The sequence below is a fragment of the Micromys minutus genome, assembly GCF_963924665.1.
Source record: "Micromys minutus genome assembly, chromosome: 8".
Classification (NCBI taxonomy): domain Eukaryota; kingdom Metazoa; phylum Chordata; class Mammalia; order Rodentia; family Muridae; genus Micromys; species Micromys minutus.
Genome location: NC_137977.1, coordinates 26,124,904 through 26,148,111, shown reverse-complemented (window position 1 = coordinate 26,148,111; position 23,208 = coordinate 26,124,904). Strand labels below are relative to the sequence as shown.

Below are 23,208 nucleotides of genomic sequence, written 5' to 3'. Positions count from 1 at the left end.
TCTGGACCTGACCTTGACAGTGGCCAGGGGACTGAATGTCAGACCTCAAGGTCAGACAACAGACCCTACTATTTGAGGGCAGAGCTCGATCCCTCTACAAAGCTGGAAGAACAATGCAGATAAAGAATCTGATGGCTCCAGATTTCCCATGGGTTTCCTTCATTCCCACCCTGGCCAAAGTTCCTGTAACCTTGTCTCCAATGAGCACCAGCTATGGATGGTCCCCAGTCAAATGAAGGCTTTGAAAAACAGTTGGTGGGAAAATGGAGAAAGCAGCTTTGAGTTTATTCTTCACTGGGATACTAGAAATCAGCAGAGGAAGACCAATGTACAGCAGGACAGCCCGTGTTTCAGGCCCTGATCCTCTGCTGCTGCTATTCATTCTGCAGTCGTGCTCCAGTTCCAAAGCACAGCCACAGAGCTGTTCCAGGTCAGAAGCTAATTTCCAGCACTGAGAAGTCAATGGAGACAGAGCTGTGTGCTCACACATGTTTGAAGTTCTGTAGTATTCAGTCCCTTTATACTATGTAGGTCAGTAAGTCTCTAGCGCTTAGATGTCATTAGACAGGGTGCTGTGTTTGCAGACTAAAAGAGGTGATATTGTCCCTTCCTTCTCCCTTACACATGTAGGGATGGTGGTGTTCCATAAACACACAGAGCGTGAGTGGGGGTGGGGACACTGGCTCTTATCCCTAAATCCTGCTTATCAGGACTTGGTTCCTAAAAATGTCAGGCTCTGTGTAAGAAGCACAGGCATGTCTGTTCAGTTCCTGCTACAAACCATTCCAGCAAAGGAAGCTCTCCAAATGGGTCGATATTAAATCCTGTTGAAAGTCACCAGAGTATCAAAGAAAAGCATGCAGAAGCTGTCATCATAGGAGTGTCCACTGAGAGGTAACCCAATCACAAAAGAACATACATAATATGCAGTCACTGATAATTGGATACTAGCCCCAGAAAGCTCTGAACACCCCAGAAACAACTCACTGACTATATGAAGCTCAAAAAAAGAAAGGCCAAAAAGTGGAAGCCTCAGTCCTTCTTAGAAAACAACAACAACAAGTGTATAGCACCCTCAGAGTGGGGTACACCTACACCTTAAATCATTAATAACTCAAGAGCTAAGAACATAGCCTTGTGGCAATTTTTGGTATTTAAAAATCATTATCTTTAATCTATACACACCAAGAAAACTTTGACTATTTCCATGTTACGTTTTGTTTTACATGTACTTTATGCTTATGGTAACTAGTAAGATTTTAATGCATACTATCAAACCTTTAAAAAAAATCAAGTACTGACAAAAATATATTCATATATTTTTATGCCAAAATGCTTTTTAAAATCTGTACATGTATCTCTTTTTAAAAAAAATAAAGTTGTAAGGAAAAAAAGTAACAGAGAAAGGGGTCCAAATCATTGTATTCATCCATGGGTCAGACTCATCTCTGATAAACCTGAGGACAGAGGTCAGACCTGCTGACGTGCAAAGGCTAGGACACTGCACAGGTGACTGTAACTAACAGCCTCCAGCTTATGTCCTGTAAGTAATGTTGCAGGGCTCTTACATTAAAGAGCCTTATTCCCAAAGCAAGGAAGGGGATGATGACCAACTTGGGTTACCCAAGCAAATAGGGTGACAGGAAGACAAAAAGGCAGTCTACAGATCTCCCAAGATTTAACCTTGTTACCCACAAAGGGGAGATGTCCACTGAAAGAACAAGGGATGCAGTTCCAGCCTAGAAAGTGACATACAGGGGACAAAATGAAAGAAACAATGAGAAATGACTCCTTCCCTTTCTACAGATCTTTGCTCAGGATGATCACTGTTCTTTCTTCAGAACAGCCAGGAAATGGGAACAACCTAAATGCCCCTCAGCTGACAAAGGAAGAAAGAAAACATGCTCTGCAAACACATGGAATACTATTTATTCCCTTGTAAAGTGAAATCTACAGGTACATGGAGGGAACTAGAGAAGATTACATTATATTGCATGTGGTCACGCCCCCCCCCCAAATGGCACATTCTCACAGACATGAGCCTGCTAACTCCAACTCTTCAGATTCGAGTACACAACATGGAATAACCACAGAAACCAGGTAAGTCCAAACAGATAATGGCAGTAGGGTGGGGTGGGGCACGAAAGAAGAGAACGGCAGATACAAGGGATCTGAAGGGGAAATGGGGAGGTTATAATTATAGGGGGCTTGTAATTATAGTTATAGAGGGGCTTATAATTATACTTTGAAACAGGGCACCCTTTTTGCATTAAGTACCACAGCAAGCACCTATGATGAACCCAGGGAACAGCTGATGAACGAGGCCAGTTCCCACTAAGGGTGTCCACATCTGGCCAGTAGACAAGGGTAGGCCACAGCAGAGAGCTTACATGTGCTATGTGATCCTGTAACCAGATTCTAACTATGTGTTACATGCTTCTGATTTTGAGAAGTCATTATCTCAGACCTCTTGGAAATGTTATAGGCATGTTTAAAACAGAAACATCTAGATTGAGTTCAGTATAAAATGCTCAGTCAGAGCATAAGGTGCAGTCCAATTCTTCTAGGTAGTTCTTCACACAAAGATTCATCTTCAGTGAGGAGGCCAACAATCTGGACTTAAGGACAGGACAAAGGTAACATCTTAAAATCCTGGGTTATTACCATGTTATAAAAGACAAAAGAAATTAGTTATTAGAATAGTGATGTCCAGTATGATTTAGTACCAGGTACCTTTTGTTAAAAATATAGCTCTTGTTAATCCTTAAAATGCTCTTAATGCTACTTTCCCATTTTTTTTAAGGAGAAAACAATGTAAGAAGCTGGGTGGATGGTCAGCAGTGTAAGAGTGGACAAGGGCAAAGGGCTAGCATTGGATGACATTCAAATTCTGATCCTAACAAAGTCCCTCCCTCCCTCCCTCCCTCCCTCCCTCCCTCCCTCTCTCTCTCTCTCTCTCTCTCTCTCTCTCTCTCTCTCTCTCTCTCCCCACCTCCATTAGCAATCTTCTAGGGTGCATAGCTGGACATATCTCATAGACTGTTGTGAAGATTCAGTGAAATCAAAATAAGGTTTGGACTGTGTATGGCTCTATGGTAGAGCATTTATGTAGTGTGTGCACACCTCTGGATTTGATCCTCACACTGAAAGCATTTTTAAGTTTATAAAACACTTAAGAGATGCGTACGTGACACGCTGCAAGCGTTTAAATGATGCCAGGTACTCCATTAGTATTCCTACAGTATGTGTCAATCTAACATCATGGTTTCAACATGTGGGTCTCTGCCTCTAAAATTCTACTTAACCAGAAGCAATAACAGAGGAATAAAAAGATCAGGCAAGAGGTTGAAAATGGACAGAAAGGAAGGCAAGAGCAGCCCCTGTGGATTCATCCAAAGGAGACCTGTGGCCCACTTAAGGGGCCATTCTCCTCACACACTAAGGATTGTGTAATTCTCAAGAAAGAGTCATAAGACCTACCCGTGTGAAAAGTGTGCATCCATCCAGGAAGTCTTGACACAGCACAGCTGGAGAGAGTAGTAATACAGAAATACAGCCATGAACAGAAATACAGTGAAAAGGTGATAAAACCGAAACTGACACTACTAACATCGTTTGCACTTTCTGCATCTTCAATTTCTAAGTACTCTCCATACAATAATATGTATTAGGTGTGTCATCAGAAGAAAATGCTTATCTGAACTTTTTTTTAAACAACTAACCTATGTGAAGAGCAAGAAGCAACATAAGCCCCTGGGGAAGGCAGGGGGAGGCTGTATCTTGCTGTTGGTGGCTCTATGAACTGCAGCACAGGCAGCTCTGGGGAGACATATATCAGCCTTGCATCTAATCCAGGACTTATCTATATACGCCCAAAGCGTGTCACTCCTGGAATTTCTAAATGCAGTACTCACACCCAGTCTCCTGACTTATCCCAAATAGGTTTCTAGGTTCTCTGGGTGGCATTATAAATACTAAATTATATCTGGAGCTGTTCAACTAACCCAAATAATGCTCTCATTCCTTGTCCCCGTTTTTATTTCTTCAAATATATGTAGTGGCCCCCTTGACTCAGGATGATTTTCACAGCACTGCTTCAGTGATGATTAAAATGGGAACCGAGAAGCTCGTCCAAGGTCCCCCTGGAGAAGCAAAAATAAGAACCTAAATGCTTTTTGGTCATAGCAGCCAACCAGGGAGAGGGAGCGGGACATTCTGTACCCACCCTGGTTCTGAGAGGTCCGTTCACCTCTGGAACATAACACCGGAACTTGAACAGGAAAGGGGCCCTACATGGTGTTGTTTACAGTCGTGAAGACTGCAGGCAGAGTCTTCTGGGTTCTACAGTCTTTTCACTACGGTTGTTACTCCAGAATCTGCCTAGGTCATTCCCCTTTAAAGAGGGCTTTCTTTGTCTTCCTCTTCATCAAGGTCTCAAGGGCTCACATCTTTGGCCTTTCAGCAAGACATTCTGGGCGGCAGTCACAGTGAAAGAAAGTGGGGTGTGGGGCAGGGACACAGAGAAGGGTGAGCATGAGGGCCAGAGCAAAGGCAGAGAGGGCAGCAAGCACTCTCTACTCCTCGGGATGGAAAGTCTTAAGGGACAAAAGACAGACACATTCTCCCAACCATCTCATATCAGTGAATTGAGCTATTTGTTTATCCGGCTTCCAAAATATTCAAAGCTGATGACCTCCAAATGTGTCTCTCCAAATCAGAATACCACTGGAAATGCAAAAGTTCCTCAAAATGGGGGTATGCTCATGTGCCTACAATTCACAAACCCTTGGGTTCATTTCCTAGCACCAGAAGGAAGCAAGAACTAAAACCTTTGAAAGTTCCTTCCTTGATTCCCACATGATGCTAGCTAGCCTAGATCTTGAACTCTTCCTTCCCGCTCTCAGACAGGAAGTTAGTCAGTAAAGCAGACCCAGGCAGAAACAGGATACAACGGTGTCCAGGTACTCTCAGGGTCAAGTGTGAGATTCGCAGAACCAGCAAATCATCCAGGGTGAAAAGATGTAACAGTGCCAGGCCCCTACACCCAGTAAAGACATCGTTTTAGCTGCACAAGGCTAAAAGTCCCAAGGAAGAACATGCCTATGGGGAAGTGGGACAGGCAGGAAGAGATATGTAATCACTGTCCACATGGCAAAGGTATTCTCCCAAATAACCATAGAAACATACAAAATCTGCAGCTAACCATAGGACCATATGCTATAAATGAGAAGATCCTGTGGGACATGAATTACAGCATAATCAAGCCACTTTTTAGGTCCTAAAGTAGAACTCCCAAGGTCTCTGCTCATCACTGCCTCCCACATAGCTCCCCCCGCCAGGAACTCGACATCAGTCTGACTGAGATGGCACATACAGAGATGACTCATCCTTTTCTAGCTGATATTTGCTGCGTTTCTCATGTAAAATAACCATCCGGGGGAAAAAACCTATCATTTTTTTATCTTAAAGAGACGCAGGTTTGAGGTTATAGAAGAAAACCATTTTGAACAGAGACTTGTAAAAACTAAGCCTGCTTTATGAACCCACTATCACCTTCCTGCAAGCACAAACCCCTAAGCCTTGTGTTGCTGTGGTGGTATGAAGGGACACTGCCCAAAGGAGGTAGGGGAGTGGAAAAACAAGCTGGAGAAACAAGCCAAAGTCATCTCCCAAAAGACACGGAGGCCAAAAGCAATCAGCTCCACCCCGATGTCCTCTGCAATGGAGCAGAGTGTCCCTACAAGTGTGCTTGCTTCATACAAAGGAGAAAGGATCTCTTTCCAAAGAGAACTATGTTGCTGCTCTAATGAGACTAGCCACACGGTAACTCACTGACCCTGCACACCACTCAGGGAGCTTTAGTCACAGAGCCAGCAGACAGCCTCATGGCCTGGCTGGCAGGTGCAAATCGTGGGCAAACAGCTGGGAGCTGAGGCCTGAGGGTGCCAAGGGAGCATACCCAGGGCCTGCCTGGCTTCCGGCTCCCACAAAGCCATACTGTCTGCGGCAGGATTCGGGCAGCTGATGGGTCTATCTTGGGCATCTTTTGTGAGGTTCAGACAGCAAAGCAGAAAGGCCCTGTTGCTGGGAGAACAGCATGCAGATTCTCCTGAGCGAACAGCAGCAGCGATGTCCTCCTGGGGACATCTTGGGATTTCACCCACAGCAGCTGTTGTCTTCTCAACCCAGCCCTGCAGAGATCAGAACAGAGACGGGCACCCGAGGAGAAAGGAGCCTGTGCCAGAAATGTGCCCTGGGGGTACTGCAGTGGCAGGAGGTAGCAATCAGCTCTCATTGGGTTTGGGCTAGCTCATGCTCCAGTCAACAGCCTGCCTGTCCCTCCCCAGACGGCCAGCCTCTGCAGCAGCACAGCGGCTTGCTGTGCTTCCTGGATGTTTTTAAAGAAAAGAAAAAAGTGGAACATAATTACAGGCTCTGACCCCAACCGCCTTTAACCCAAGGAGATCAACCGGGACTCACGGCAGGAAAATGGACTGCCCTATGATTGCTGAGGATTATAAAGTTTCCTTTCTGATGCTCTCCACGCCCACCCCATTCCCAATGTTCAGAGGGTCCCAGCAGGCTCCTAGGCAGAGCTTAAGGAACAAGTGGCTCCCAGGCATGGAGCCCCACTAGCCAAGGTGTTTCCTGAAACATACTCCATCATCCTTTGACCTGCGTTAATGCTGCCTGACACCCTGCAGCCACCTGAGCTGTCCCAAGGGAAGGCTGGGCAGTTCAGGGCACATAAAAGGGAAAGGAAGCCTTGAGGACAAAGTTTACACAGAGTCTCTTCTGGCCTATTTTGACTTCCTGTGTGGTCTGACACCCCCCCCACACACATACACACACACACACACACACACACACACACACACACACCACACACATTGAAATCACTAGGGAGAAAGAAGAGCAAGCTATGGGCCACCCAGATTTGCAGGCCTACCCTGAGCTCAGAAATCAGAATCTCCTTGGGTTGAAAGCCTAAGAATTTACAACCTGAGAACATCTTACACACAGCATGGTGGTTCACACCTTTAATCCCAGTACTTGGGAAGTAGAGGCAGGAGCATCACTGTGAGCTTGAGGACACACTGGCCTCCATAGTAAGTTCTAGGACAGTCAGAGCTACATAGGAAGACCATGTCTAAAACAAAACAGCACCAACAGCAACAGCAGCAGCAACAGCAACAACAGCAAAAAGCTAGATACAGAAAAAAAAAAAAAAAAAAAACCACTAAGGTTGCTCTGGGGAAATTATGGAAGGCTCAAGATGGCTGCAGTCATAGCAAGCTAAATTGGTACAGTCACCATCCTGTAGTCAGGACAATCTGGTAATTTAAAAAAAGTTTCAATTTATATTTCACTTCTACAGTGCTTATGCCACTAAACTGAACATCTGTAACTCTCATCTGCATTCCACGGCGACATCATTACATAGATAGCAATCACCACCTGACACGTGGGCTGCTCTCTTCAGTTTGTCCTCCAAAGGTCAAATCCAAAGGCCTCTGGAAATGTTCTCATCCAGAAAGACAAAGATCCCTAGTCGTCCATTCATACGAGCTCCGCACCTCCTTTCTCTACCTGCCTGCCATGTGTTAATAAGGCTCTGGCCTCCATTCTCTTCTCTTAGGTCTATACCATCCGTTATGATCACCTGGGAATAATTCTCAGCCTACACATATTGCATCCAAAGCTCTGGGGGTACTTGCCAGACTCCAATGGACAACAAAGGCTGAGAACCACTGCATAGGTCACACCATTTTGGATTCATTCACTCCAGGGCCTCAAATAGCACCTAGGGAGAGCCAACGCCCCCTAAGTCTCCAGAGCTCTAACCCTGTCCACCTGCATGCCCCATGAGAGCAACTCTGAGACACTTTGGAGGAGCCCAGCTCCTCCCTCACCTGTGCCCTCATCCCTTCCATTCTCAATCCTAATACAGTTGAGTGTGCATTCTCCTTTCCATTCGCATCGTCATGTTTCCTCTGATAATCTTCATAGAACTTCCATAGAATTCCCACTCCATAACTCTGAATGTTTAAGTGGCGGTCCCACTAACTCAAGGCAGAAAGAGGTGCTCACACATGTACCACTTCCTGTCCCTCTCTTTATACTCCTCAGCACAGAGCCCCGCCCTCCCGCCTCAGGGACAACAGTATCCTGGTCTGTGAAACTGATCACCCTCCCGCCAGGCACCAAATAAGACAGACATCTGTTCTCTCCGATGCATCTACCTTAGGATGGTGCTAAGCACACAGTTATTGCTAAAACATGCGGCTATTTTAACTAACACAACGACGACGACTTTTTAACTTAATGATTACAGTTCAATGATTCTTTTTATAACACAAAGTAGCTAAACTCACCAAACCTGTGACTTCGTACTGCTTATAAACTTCCCTTCTAAAATAAATGAAATGTTAAATAGACTGTCTCAAAGTTAATAATCGTGAAGGTGAGGTAAAATTAGCAGAGGTGACCTACAAATGGCAGATAAGTAACACGGGCCTCTTTGGAATTGATAAGCCTTAACTAGCCATTCTCAAAGGTCTCTGCTCCCTCCCCAGTGCCCCTCCAACCTGCCAGTACTCACTCCTGGGGCCATGGGCTGCCAGTGATCTCCAGCCTCCCCCCCTCCCCAGATGCTTAGCACCCAGGAGAGAAGCAGGTGTCTGGTTCACTCTGACAAGCTCCACCAGTGCATACTTCTAAGCCAGTGGTCCTCAATCTCCCTAACACTATGACCCTTTAATATAGTTCCTCATACTGTGGTGACCCCCATCCATAAAACTGGTTTTGTTGCTATTTCAGAAGTTTACTGTAATTTTGCTACTGTTATGAACTGTGATGTAAATATTTGTGTTTCCCAACAGTCTTAGGCGATGCCTGCAAAAGGCCCATTCAACCCCTAGAGAGTCATGACCCACAAGTTGAAAAACACTGCTCTAGACCAATGGGAATTGTTCTAAGTACCTGAGCATAAACCAGAGAGTACATGTGTGGTAGTTTGAATATGCTTGGCCCAGGGAGTGTCACTATTTGGAAGTTTGTGGCCTTGTTAGAGTAGGTGTGGCCTTGCAAGAAGTATGTCATTTCAGATATGGGCTTTAAGACCCTCATCCTAGCTGCCTAGAAGCCAGCCTTCTCCTAGTAGCCTTCAGATGAAGAGGTAGAACTCTACGCTCCTCCTACACCATGCCTGCCTGGACACTGCCACACACCAGCCTTGATGATAATGGACTGAACCTCTGAACCTGGATGCCAACCCCAACTAAATGTTGTCCTTATGAGAGTTGCCTTAGTCATAGTGTCTGTTCACAGCAGTAAAACCCTAAGTAAGATAGCATGTGACATAATCCTGTCCTCCATCAGATAGACATGCTATAAAATCTGCAGGAAAAGCCACCATGGGGAAATGGCATCCAAAATATCCCCATCTTCTGCCTGCCAGGAATTCTGGTCCCCACAGGCAAGCTTCCATCATAGATAGGACATGCTCAAAGTCACTACCTCCAATCACCAAAGCTTTGCAGGAGATCCAGCACCTGCCAACCTTCCTGAATAGAGCACACACTATAACAGATGAAACACAACACCACCACAATGTAAGAGTACGACTTGGTTTTGGGTGATGCTAAGATACAGCTGTGTCACATTCTAGGGAATAATTTTCACTAGCTTAATCCTAAGAATCCTGAAATGAAAAATACATAAAGATCAGAATATTCCAAGTTTTACATTACAGAAGTTATTCTAAATAGGAAAGAAGCTGATTTCCTACTCTAAAAATCATGGCTGAGGAAAATCATCTCACTCAAAACTTTTTAGATAATTTCCCAGAGAATATCTATCATATTAAAATATATATATATACATGTATGCATATAGAGCTTTTACCTGAGCATTTCCAGAGTAGGAATTCGTCCTACAGTTCTGATCACTTTCGTGTCCTATGCCAGAGGTATGTACCTCGAAGCATGTGTGTATATATATGTATGTTTATAAATATGTATATGTGCATAAACCTGTTTAAATACATGCATGTGTGCACATATGTTTATATATATATATATATATATATATATATCTGTATATGTTGTAAAAGTATGTTTATGTGTATACATCTTTAAATGCATATGTGTGTACATGTATGTTTATATACATATGTATATATGTATATGTGTTTCTATGCATCTCTTTGTGTGTATATATCGAGATATAGACAAAATCTCAGGTAATCAAGGACCAGCTTGGAACTCTCTATGTAGCTAAGAATAACTTTGAACTTCTGGTTAATCTACCTGTACCCTCCCAATGCTGTGATTATTTATAGACATATGTTGTGATGTTCAGTTTTATACATAACTGAGGGTCACACTTGGGGCTTCATACATGCTAGGCAAGCACTCTACCAACTAAGTTATGTCAGAAGCCCAAAGTTTGGAAATAATTTAATTGTTTAGTAGAGAGATAGTTTAAAAAGAAATCAGTACCTCATCCATACACAAGTACACAACATGTAAAATAAATCACAATTTGGTATATAATCATCCACATGGAACCATTCTAAATGCATAAGTGTGTATAAGTGTACCAATGAATACACACATATATTTGCTGACACATTCATATATTTCACTTAAAAAAATAACCCAGACACTGGCAAAACGTTGCTTCCCATGGAACGTGGGATGAAGACACAGGGGATGGAGGAATACTCACAGTCCCTTTTGGTTTTTGATCTGTGTGCCATTTGTAGATACTAACTATTTAATGACAAAGAAACAGACATGAACGAAAGTAGATATGCCACTTTAACTGCATCTTTGTCTTTGCCCACAGCTGAGCCACAAGCTAACAAGGAGATAAGCAATCAGAACTGTGGCAGTTCTTGTCCTGCCCAACAGTGACCTTAGCACAGAAACAGCCAAAGTTCAACTCTGGCTACCTGAAAGTCTTGCTGAAGCCACTCGGGATATGCTGATTCATATTTTTAAACTTCCAATAAGCCTACAGTAAATGTAAACATCAGTATGATAGGGAGATCCAATGAGCTTTGAAGCCTACCTGTGGTATCTTTACAAACCATACAAAACAGTTTACTGTGGCTTTTCCTGTGTCGCAGCAACAGGAGTCAAAGAACAGCTATGGCTGGCCTTGAGAAGCTGGCCAGCTAATAAGCGTTGATCCCGAAACCTCCAGCCCCGAACCTTTGTCCATCTGGCAAAGAACACACACACGCACATTCACATGAACACCCAACCCAACCCCAGGAACCTCCTCTTTCTAAATATAGTAGGCAACTGCCCAGCTTCCAAACGCACCCTCCGAAGCCTTCTGTGCCTTCCAACCAAGGTGAAATGAGCCAGACATAAACACGCTGTGACAGCTTCTGGCCCCACTGCCAAGCTCTCTTCCTTACCACTTCCTCTCTTCCTCTACTCTGGGTTTCTAAAATGTGGGAACCCCAGTGACACTCATTTATTCCCCTCTAGCTACTTATGTTGCTTGCTCACATCCTAACGAACATGTTCTTCCCGCCAGGCCCCACAGTTTGAGTTTGGGAGAGTCTCTTCAGTATGGGCAAAGTATGGTTCATCTCCCATTGTACCTGTAAGAATCTGCAGCTCAGAAAAGATATTAGACAGGTCCAAGCCTAGTAAGGAAGCTTGTATTTCTCATTCTGCCATAACACACTGGGTAGGGGAGAGGGATATGTCATTCTTTCAGAATCAATATTCTGAAATAGGGTGACCTATTCAGAATGCTTCCAACAAAACTAAAAAATTAAGTTTCAGAAACATAATGTGCTAGCTCACATTCACCAGCACCAAACCAATTAGCTACAAGGAAGTAAAAGACCTAAGTGGTGGCTGTTGCAAAACTATAGGAAATGGAGTCTGTGACAGATCCAAAACATTTTAAACGTTGGGACCCAAGCACGAAGGCAGACATGGGACTGATCACTGCAGCCCTTTCTCTAACTGAAAAACTGAGATAATCCAATAATCCGACCCTCCAGGGTAATCAAAAGAATTCAGGGTATACATGGGCTGACCTAGGAAAAGAACCATAGGGCAGTCATGGGGAAAGTGAAAATGTTGTTACAGAAACCATTTTTAAAACATAATGCAAAGAAAATGGATAAGGAAAAGAGCACCCCAAGGCAAAGGAGAAGAGAATCCAGGCCTCTGGATGTAACTTGGGGGTAGGGCACCTAGTCCACCATGTGAAAAACTTGAGTTTGGTCTCCAGAACTGAAGAACACTGAGAAAGAAATAGAGAAGGGGGGGAGGACAAAAAGAAGGATGCAGGGGGAAGGGGAGGGAGGGAGGAGAGGGAAGGGGAAGAGAAAGTGCCCTCTCGAATGCTTGTGCATTCTCTCTCTCTCTTTCTCTCTCTCTCTCTCTCTCTCTCTCTCTCTCTCTCTCTCTCTCTCTCTCTCTCTACTTCTCTGGTAAGAGTGCACTTGTGAATTATGTATGTCAGCGTCATTTCAATTTGCCTTTGAACTAGGTCATCCATACACACTGTTAATTTTCTCCCCAAACCTAATCTTCCTCAAACTCTCTGTATTTCAGAAAATAGTAGCAGCATTCACATAATAGCTCAGGTCAAACACATCTCCAATCATTTCTCTTTTTTCCCTGATAGTTCACATTCAATTAAACATCAAATCATGCCAGCTCTACTTTATAAAGCACCCAGCCTCTGATGTTACCATCCTGGCCCAGGTGCCATATTTCTATCCCAAGGTGCCATAACTCTTATTTCTATCCCAACAGCCTCTTAATTGGCTCCCTGTTCCATCTGGTCCCACAATCTTGTCTCACATGACCCTGCCGGCCTTGAGCTCCCTATGCAACTAAAAATGATTCTGAACTTCTTATCCTCCTGCCTCTACCATTTAAGTGTTTAGATTAAAGGCATGCACCACTATCCTAGATCCCCATGATCTTTTTAAAGTACAAATTGGATTATATAACAACATCCCAGAGAGGATGAGGCAGACCCAAAGTCCTTTCAAGCGCTCAAGGGTCCTGTGACCTAGGTTCTAGACTGTAGGTTCATTTCCCACCACAGTGCTCCGGTCTCACAGATGCACCTTCCCCTTGACCTGTTACTTCACCACAGAGTCCCTATCATAGTCTGGGGTTTTAAAGTATAGGGCAAGAACAGAACATACGCTCTCGGTGTATGCGTGAAAGCTTTCTTTACTAGCAAAGAGTGTATCCATTGAAATATACTGAGTTGTAATTTTTGAAAACAAAACCAGAGCCTGTTGCTGGAGTAAATCTAATATAATCGCTTTGACTATTAGGTTTATAATGGCATCTCCTCCTTGGCTAATGTTTGGATATGCCAAGGCCCTGACAAGATAATCCAATCCCCTTCGGAAGTTGTTTTCTGCTAATAACCTCCAAACTTTGTCAGTGCAGGTTTTGGTCATCATCTAAAGACTAGAATGCCTGCCTGTGAGATTTGCTATGAGAGATGCTAATGGGTTTATTTAGGACAGCTGAACCACTGCTCCCCTAAAACCAATCTCTTTAGGTCCTGAAATACATGGCAGACTCTGCAAATGGTAGCAAAGAGGGCCCAAAAGAAACAAATGGACAAAATGAACTAAGTACTGTTCACTTATGGTCAAAAGTTTTAGGGGACAAAGCAGAGGCTAGTGTATATGAGAACACACGTCTCAGCAATAAGGTGAGCCAGTGGCCAGTACATGCAAGGACAGAAGCTCAACACCATTAGTCATCAGTGAATTTAAAACCAAAGGAGATGCATCACCCCTGTGGTTTGCTACTATCAAAAAGAGAGACTAAGTGTTAGTGAGGCTCAAACACTCTGTGTAATATTGTGCTTCTGCCATGGAAAACTGTCCGTTTCTCAAGATTTTAAAAGTTGAACCTAATATTCTTCAAGCCTGGGTTTAAATCGAAATTTTGCTTAAGTTTCCCATATAGCTCAGTAATTCTACTCCTGGCTAAGACATGAAATTCGAGGTGAAAACATACTCATACAAAGACAGGCATATTAACACTCGGCATCATTCAAAAAGCGAACAGCTGAAACTCAACTTGGAGTTTACAAAACAGAATACTCCCCAGCAATAAAAAGGAACAAGCTACTAATAAAAGCTAAAGCACAGATGAGCCTCGGATGGACATGCTACGAGAGAGAGCCTGGATATAAATTCCACATACTATATGGCTCTACCTAGCCCCAGTTCTCAGAAAAGACAGCTCTGGAGACGGGAAGGGGATTAGTAGCTGTGTGCGGCTTGAGAACCGAGGGCACGTGCAAACAGATGTGAGGAAGCTTTCGGGGGACAACAATTTTCATCACCTGGACTCTGGTAATTGTTCCATAAGCCCACTTAAAACAGCTCAATTCTATGTCAGTTAATTATTAAAGTGGAGCTTAAAAAAAAAAAACTACTCCCCCAAAGCCTGCAGACCTGAAACAAATGGCTGCTCTGAAAGGAATCCTGAGGAAATGTTCTTGGGAGACACTTGATGAGTTGGCATGTCAAGTGCAAGTGTTCATGGTCATTCTGTAGAGAAAGGGAAAAAAATTACTTCCATGATTTCATGGGAGAAAGAATAGGGCTTCACTGTAGTGAGTTGCTAGTAATTAAATTTTAACAATAAGACACTCAGACCTAAAAATAAATCAAACTCTACTATCTGACATAAGTGAATCCTGAAAATATCATGCTACATGAAACAATCCACACACCAACAGTAATTTTTGTTTGATCTAGAGGTCAAATAGAAAATGTCATGGGGGTCTAGGGTGGACAGGAGCGGGCGTGCATGCTGGAAAAGCTCTGAAGCCAGAGAGCACAGTCAGTTACGTAACACTGTGAATGTATTCAACTGAAGAGTATAAGATTATCTAAAAGCTATTAAAGTAGTAAATTTTGTGCTGTGTATATTTTATCATAATAATTTTAAAAGCCTCTTTTGAAAAATGAGAAAAAAAAAATCTGAACAGACATCCCACTACAGAGGATACACACACAGTAAATAAGCTTATGAAAAATAGTCAATAGCATATGTCATCAGAAAAGTGATGGGGTGGGGGTGAGTGTGAATTCTGCCACCTATTAGATGGTCAAAATGCAAACTCTGAAATCACAACAGAATCTCTCACTCTCCCCCCCCACCCCCCACTGGAGGAAATGCAAAATGATAAACAGAGAAAACCTTTTGTCTGTGCACAAAATGATTGTCCACTTCATTTGGAATTGCCCAGACTTCTTGAAAACAATCAAGATGGCCTTCCACAGGTCAAAGAAGAAACACATGTTGGTACTCAGCAATGGGACCCAATAGTAGACATGGAGGAACTGCTAAATGACAGGAGGCAAAAGGAAAGGCTACACGCTGGTTCTAGCTACCTGACAGTGTGAAAGGGGAAAAACACAGGAACAATGATAAAGATCCAGAGTGGGCAAGAGAAGAGGAAAAAGGCGTGTAATCGAACAAAGATGGCTTGTAAGACAGTGGATCTGTGACAAAGAAGGTACAGTGAGTGCTCACATTAATAGTCTGCCAGGGACCAAAAGTATGAGTGTGTGTTCTCGTGTGCAAGGCCTTAGCTTCAACCTCCAGTACCAATAAGATAAAAATAAAATAAACGTTGGTTAATCAGCAGTGATAGGTGTATCCAGATTTTGAAAGACTTGAAAAAGGAGGAGGGAGAGAAGGAGGATCAGGGAGAAACCAGAAGTAACAGACACTCTAAACTATAATGGGAACCTTGTCTATATACTACTCAAGTGTTCTGTAGACCTCAAGCCAATCTAATAAGCAAAGTCTATTCCTTATTTAACAATGAGAAGATGGTTCTAAGCCATCCACAGGGAGTGGTTTGAAGATTAAGAGATTAGATACAATTTATTCATCGCAACTTTGAATAGAGAAACATGCAGAGATGTTTTTAGAGCCAGGGTTATATAAAAACAAAAAAAATCTTGTTTGGATTTAATTAGCCCTTGTTTATATTTGTATGAGTAATACTCCAAATGTCAGTACTGCAAATTACCACCACTTACAAATAATTAGGAAAGTCATTTTTTCCCTTTTCTTCACAAAAGAATTGGGAGCAGCATTTTGCTACCTGGTTCCACAGTTACTGTTCCATTAAGGTTTCCATGAGTAACATAATTACTGCTAACCGTATCAAACTGGCAGAGCATCACCTGAGAGTTTACTCCGTTCTTGGGGCAGAGGGAGAGGGTTCAGCAGGTAAGAGATCTTGCTACACAATCATGAGGACTTGAACTTAGATCCCCAGCACTCACATAAAAGCCAGTGTGGCCACATTTGAACCTATAACCTTGAAGCTGTGGAGAGCAGAGACAGAAGGATCTGAGATTTGAGATTTGTCAGCAAGCCTACACTAAATTGTGAACTCTGAGTTCAGTGAAAGTCCCTGAAGTCAGAGTTGATAGAAAGTGCATCACATACACAGGTGGACACACAACTGCTCACACATGTGCATACACATGCCCCCCCCCCTCTCTCTCTCTCTCTCTCACACACACACACACACACACACACACACACACACACCACACACACACACACACAGCTCCTTCTCACTGTGGAAGAAAACTGCCCTAAATGCTGAGGAAGTATAAAGGTGAACAGGTTTTAAAGCACACACATTTGGTAATTATTTTACTGTCATTTTAATAATTAAAGAAGACAAATTGTTCACTTTAAAAATTCAGACCAAGAACAGGTTTTTGGCCTCCTTATTCAATGCTCTATTACTCAATTAAAAATGAATCGCTGGTAATCACTTGGTAGTTCCCAAAAAGAAAGTGATGCTTTACTAAGTCAAGACAGAAAACAAAAACAGAAACACCCTCCTAATCTACCATTCTAGCCTTCAAGGCTCTTTCAGTCTGTGAGGGCAAGAAAATCACAGAGTACAATATATTCGCTAGCCTCAGCTACTCTTGGCTGGAAATCTATACAGTGCTAGTCACTTCTCACTTGACCTGGCACCTGCTAGAAGATGGGATCTATGAAAAGTCTGCATCTTCACTACCAGCATTTTTACTGAAAGACCCGAAGAGTAACGCTCAAAAGAAGGTAAAATCACTGCCAGGTTCAAAACTTGGTTGCACAATTTCCTATCCCTGTGAATTTTGACAAGTTATCCCAGAAATGCAAAAACAGGACAGTGCAGCTGGATCTATATTTTCAGGAGGAGTGGGGAGTGGGGAGGGGAGCTGTATCTGTGTCCAACATGTGCAAACATTTTTCTATCGTTACTGAATAACACAATATGTAAAAATTATGTCCCTAGCATTTTCGTCATGTTGATGTGTTGGCAGCCATCTAGAGTGGCCTGAAGTATTCAGGAGGGTATGTGTACCTTACTTGTCAATAATAAAAGAGAGACTTGGGCATCTGAGGATTTGGGTATCCAAGATGGATCCAATGGAGGGACTCCTACATTCATCTTGCAGAATGGTAGCATGGCATAATACGTGGCTCTTGACAGAAGAACTGGCACTTACTCAATAAAGTGAAAATATGCTGGCTTTCTTATTAGGCTATTTAGTTGTCTAAAATGATGCTGGCAACAGGATGGAAGAGAAAGAACAGAGATCTCAACAACAGCAGCATTTGAGAATGCAATGGAAATGGCGCATTGTCCTCAAAAGGGCCCATAAAAAGTACAAGATCAGCTAATATAACAGAAAAGCACTCATTTCTCTTAGCAAAAACGCTAACGGGGCTTCACTCACTACTACATACCCAGCCTAACTTGACTGGAGGGACTGGATTCTTAGTTTTGCCTTGCTTAACTCTGCATCCACCAAACTAGATAGACTCCCTACCCCTCACATAGATTGAAAACACCAGAACACACTTTCTAGGCCCTTGGAGATAAATCAATGTACCCTCTCCTCTCCTTAAACCCCCACCTTGTAAAGAGGGAATGTCTTGTTGACTCAACATCTCTGCATCTGAAATTCAGTCCTGAACTAGGTGCCTACAGGTGACTGCTGGATGCTACAGGTACACTTCTAATGTCCAGACTAGGCCAGTCTATGGAGGCAGAAAACTCCGTGGCTGGCAGAGCGGAAGAGGATGGGAGGAAATAATGACGGGCAGTGGTGAGAGCCATTCTTTTGGGGATGACAAAAACGTTCTGTGACTGATAATGATGGCTGCCCAATCTGTGAAGATGATCAACCACTGAATCAGATGCTCCAGAAGATACTGAGAATTACATCTCAGTGGTACCACTATCTTTAAAACCACATTCCTGCCCCGCCCATTTAGTCTGCCAAAATAAGGATTCTCTATTTCAGAAAGCAGAAGTCAAACTCAGAGGGATATTCCCCAGCAACAGACTGTCGATGTGTGAAGATACATGGCTTCCCAGACCCCTCTGACCAACAGCTTTTCATGTCTGTGAAACTACATTCAGTTTGACATTGAGTCCACAAAAGGGTCACACAGAAAGGCCATTGCATTCTGCAAGCAGACAGCCTCTTTCTCTGAGAGGCAAACCTCACCTACCAATAAGTTAACAAGAACAGAAGAGACACTGGGAGGCGTACATATTTTGTCCTTTTCAACCCGTGGCACTTTTTTTTTTCACAACCACAACTTGATACAATCACTATTACCAGAATTCTACAATGTGTCCATCGGTGGCTAACACACACAACTTCTGGAGTCCCCAAGAGCTGACCACATGTACCTCTGCTCCTTTTACTTTTCAGGGGCACCAAGTCCTGATAACCTTGAATGCTGGCATGTATTGCTAAACAAGAACTAAGAGGTGCCAAGGGCCTCCCAGTGGTGGTGGCAGAGGGTTGGGTTGTCTTTCAGCCTCTGCGAGATCTGGGTGACTATTTCCACTTTACAGAGGAGGAGCTCAGGCTTAGTAAGGTGCCTAGACTCAAATAAGTGATAGCACTGGGGTCAAGATTTGAACCCAAGAAACTCCAAAGCTCGCTCATCCTCTATCACTTCTACAGAATGGAAAAGAAGAGGAGACCTACACACACACACACACACACACACACACACACACAATCATTTTGGCTGAGAAAATGACCCACCAGTAAGAGAAAGGGGCCCTGGGTGACTGAGTACACTCAAAAAAGGTCAGAACAAATCACCATCCACAATGACTGGGAACTGACCAGGCTCAACTGCACACCAAATAAGAACGCTCGAATTGGTAAGATCTTTATTTTTAATGTGTGTCCCAACATATTTTGTTGCTTATGATCTGTGTCCATACCATGGATGGAGAAACCATATAGAGTTTAAGAAGTTTGTTTTTTGCCATCTTATGGCAATTTTGAGATATTCAAGAAAAAAACACAATAAAAACTCTGGTTTAGGCTAACCCAAACGTCAGTGTTGCTTCAGGTTAGGTACAATGCCTTTGGAATTTGCCAATTTGTATTTGAATACCTTGAACCTACCGTGGTCAGGTTACTGATTCCTTGGCTGCTTGGTGTCATCATTCCCAAAGTAGAAGTAATATTAAAATGATATAGCCAAACTCTGCCAACTGCTGGGGACCATTTTTATTGCATCAGATTCACAGACAAAGGAAATCTGAGCCCCGAGATCTGTAAAAGTACTAGTTACAAAACAAAAGCAGTGCTACCTATGTACGGCCGTACATAGTTACGTATTTATTTTTAAGCTATAGTGGACAAACACTGGCCTCCCATTAACAGTAAAGATCAAGATGGTCTGATTGAAGAAAATTAGTATGCAGGAACTAATACGATATACAGAGTAGCAGGCACCTCACAATAACGCAATACCAACTGAGGGGAAACACTGAAAACTCGTTTTAAGAAGGTGCATCAAGTGCATGCTCTGTGAAAGCATTAGCTACAAGAAGGATAGGCATAGCCATGAAGTAGGAAGGCCAGCATACTTTCAGTCTTTCCACAGACTCTCAGAGCTGATGCAGCTGACAACTGGTCAACCTCCGAATCCCAACATGGCAATGATTCTTCCTATCTAAAGACTTCATGCTCCTCGAAAATAGGAGAAGGCAAATTGCCAGGCATTCGACCCTCCTTCCTCAGACTCAATGCTCAGATTACAAAATGCATGTCCAAATTCTAGCAGGTTTGGTCCTGTAGTGTAGGCTCCACTCTGGGCACAAAAGGACCACGCAGATTCAAAACCTCCGGGCCAATGGATGAAGCCGTGTGACTCTGGGCTAGTCATTCACCAAGCATGTGTTCTTGTTTGTAAAATCAAGAAATAGGTGAGATTAACACACAAATCAAGCCATGGCTGCCACAGAGTATTTTACCTCTGTACCTACAGGGGCAGCTGAATGTCCTCACTACAGCCTAGCATCTAGTGCAATGCCCAGGAAATAGCTGGTATGTCATATGTTTGCTGAGTGAAGAGAGGCTCAGTTAAAGCTAGCCTGGGGTCAGCCATGCAGGTATGGCTCATGCCTTTAATCATAGCACTCTTGGAAGGCTGAGGCAGGGAGTATATACTCCAAGCAAGTATAAGGAAACCCAGAGAAAAGGTAGGAAAGAGGGAGGAAGGGGAAGAGAGGGGGAGAGAGAAGAGGAGGGGAGGAAAGGGAGGGGAGGGGGAGAGGGAGATGGAAGAGGGAAGGAAGGAAGGAAGGAAGGAAGGAAGGAAGGAAGGAAGGAAGGAAGGAAGGAAGGAAACCAATCAAGCAAGAATAAGGGTCAACCAAAATTTCCAGACCCAGCTTGTATGTGGGCCCCAAACTTACCTCAAACTAGAGGTGTCCCCTGAAACAAAGCAGGCCCTGGTCTTTGGCCCTGGAAAGCTTCCTGATGTCTGTCCTGGGCCTTTATTTTACCCACAGAAGATTGGCACTTGCTGCCCTGACATTCCATCCCCTCACTCCTCAGTTTTAAAAGCCACAGGCTTACTAAATGACATCTTGGCACTTAAGTCTGCCTCTAATGAAGCCTGGGGACCTTCCGAACAGCTAGGACCCTACTATGTTGAAGTAACCATTGTTAGCTGAATGATACCATCTATTAGGAAACCCATCACAGAGACAGGAAAAGAGTCAAAGACAATTCTACTATCTGCCTTCACTTCCTGAGTATCAAAATGAAAAGAAAAAAAGAATCTCCTGAACTATTTTTAAATGAATCCAATGAAAAGGTACCCTTCTTGCCCTGCAAGGTGCTCGGTCCTAGAATGTTCTATTTTGGCCACAGGGAGAAACTCTGGGCTTTCTCTGCAAAAGTTGGTCGGCATGCAAATTTTAACACACACCTTGTCCGAGAAGGGGGGGAGGGCAGAAAAAAATGGCTTCACAGAAGCTCGGGGAACCTTTCAGATGAGCTCAAAGTTCTCTTTTACTGAGCAAGGGCAGAGGATTCCCTCTCAGCCCTCTGAATTATAAAGGATAGTGAGGGAGAGGTCGGGTATGGAGCAAGGGAGCGGGAGAAGGAGAAAGACGGATGTGTTCAGTCTATTTTTAAACCTTCGCCCACAGTTTAGAGTAAAGGAACACTCTGGTTCTATACTCCCACCCCTGTCACCTTCTGCTAAGCACAAGAATCAAAACCTGCACACGTACACGGCACTGGTCTATGTCTAGGGATTGCTGCCAGTGCTCCCAGGAATGCAGCTAACCAATCACCCCGACGCAGAGAACCCGGTAGTCTGGGCTAGGCTCCTGCAGGGCTCGAAGCAGTCACCACCCTCCTCTTCCCAGGGATGGGCAGCGCCCCCTCGGCACGCTCCATTCCCAAGGCTGGGCACCGAGGCAAGCAACTCGCCCCTTAAGGATAATAAGCCATGGAAGCGTGGAAGTGGGTTTTCCCAACAGGCTGCCGCAGGCTCACGCCAGAAACACCTGTGTCGTACACACCCACCCAACCCAGAGTACCACCCGGATGGCCACCTCCCAGCCGACCCCGAATGCCGAGGGCTGGGCAAGCAGATTGCTCCGAGGCAACTAACTCGCTCTTTTTACGTATCCTTCTTGCCTCGCAGGAGCATAGACACCGGTCACTCTGCGCCCGGGCAAGGAGGGATGAAAGCCGGTAGCGCGCGGGCGACCCAGAGCCGAGCGCGGTCGCCGGGTGCCCTCCTGCGCTGCTCCGGACACTCACTCTTGAGCGCGCTGATGAGCGACTTCCCGTCCTTGATGAGCTCCTTGATGAATTTGTTGGTCTTGTCCAGCTCCGCTTCGTGTGACTTGAGCGTCTCTCGGAAGTGAGGACTGTCGAGGCAGCAGTCGCTGAACTCGAGCGCCGGGAGCCCCATTCTGCCCGTGGAGCCAGGCTAAAGGGACGCGCCTTACACGCTGGTCGGCGGACACCCGCGACGACGGCCGATCCACAGGTGTGGGTGGCGCCGGCTACCCCGCGCGCGGGGTCAGCGGGAGCAAGAGACTCGGGACTGCAGCCCGGACCCGGACGGACGGCGGCTGCTTCTGAGGAGAGCCCCCGAACTGCTCACCGACGGCAGGCGCGGCGGCGGACCCTTGGCGGCTCCTGGAAGCGAACGAGCGCGGCCACCGCCTCCCCGCCTCCTCTGCGGGCTTGCTTCTCAGCAGCCTCGAGCAGCCTCGAGCGCCCTCTCACAGAAGCCTCAGCGGCCCCGCCGGCGTCCGGGCCGCCCGAACCTGCTAGCGATGACCTAATCCCCTGCAGGGCCAATCAGCGAGCTTGCCTCAGCCCGACCCCCGGGGCCTCCAGGGGACGCCCTGCCCTTCCGCGGTTGTAATCCAATTATATCCTTCAGGAGGCGGAGCCTGGGGGAAGAGGGGCGGATCCCAAACTAGTGGGTCCGCAGAGCAAGCCCCGCCCCCTCCTGCTCTGTGAGGTTGCAGAGCTAGAAGAGCCCTGTGCTGCTTTCTGTAGTGGGTGCGCCCCCGCTACCCTGAACCCGGCCCGCCCCGTGTGGCTCTAATCCGAGCCTGAAATGAAATGTCTGCTGATCTAGGGAACCGAAGAGCCTAGGTATGCGGAGCAAGAAAAATCCAGAATGAGAACTGCCATTCGTCACTGCCCACCAGACACTCCTGAGCATTTGAGGCTTGCACTCAAAATATAACCCCTTGCCCAGGAGAACTCCGAGCGCTCAGAGCTCGCAATCCCTGCTTCCAGTCACGCAAAACGTATTTGCTTCTTTAAATCACCAACTCCCCTTCCCTGCAGTCCTCTCGCCC

At 44.8% G+C, this 23,208-nt stretch overlaps 1 protein-coding gene across 3 annotated transcripts in view; it reads right to left on the bottom strand.

Annotated features, from left to right (window-relative positions):
* The window catches only part of ARHGAP26 (Rho GTPase activating protein 26), a gene marked incomplete at its 5' end in the record, with an annotated part of 370,628 nt that extends 348,327 nt beyond the window's left edge, over window positions 1-22,301 (bottom strand). For all 3 annotated transcript variants that reach the window (XM_080920301.1, XM_080920302.1, XM_080920303.1), the window contains one exon: window positions 22,148-22,301. In XM_080920301.1, coding sequence (XP_080776427.1) covers window positions 22,148-22,301 — 154 coding nt within the window. The remainder of the gene's footprint in view (window positions 1-22,147) is intronic.
* Window positions 22,302-23,208: the final 907 nt, after the last annotated feature.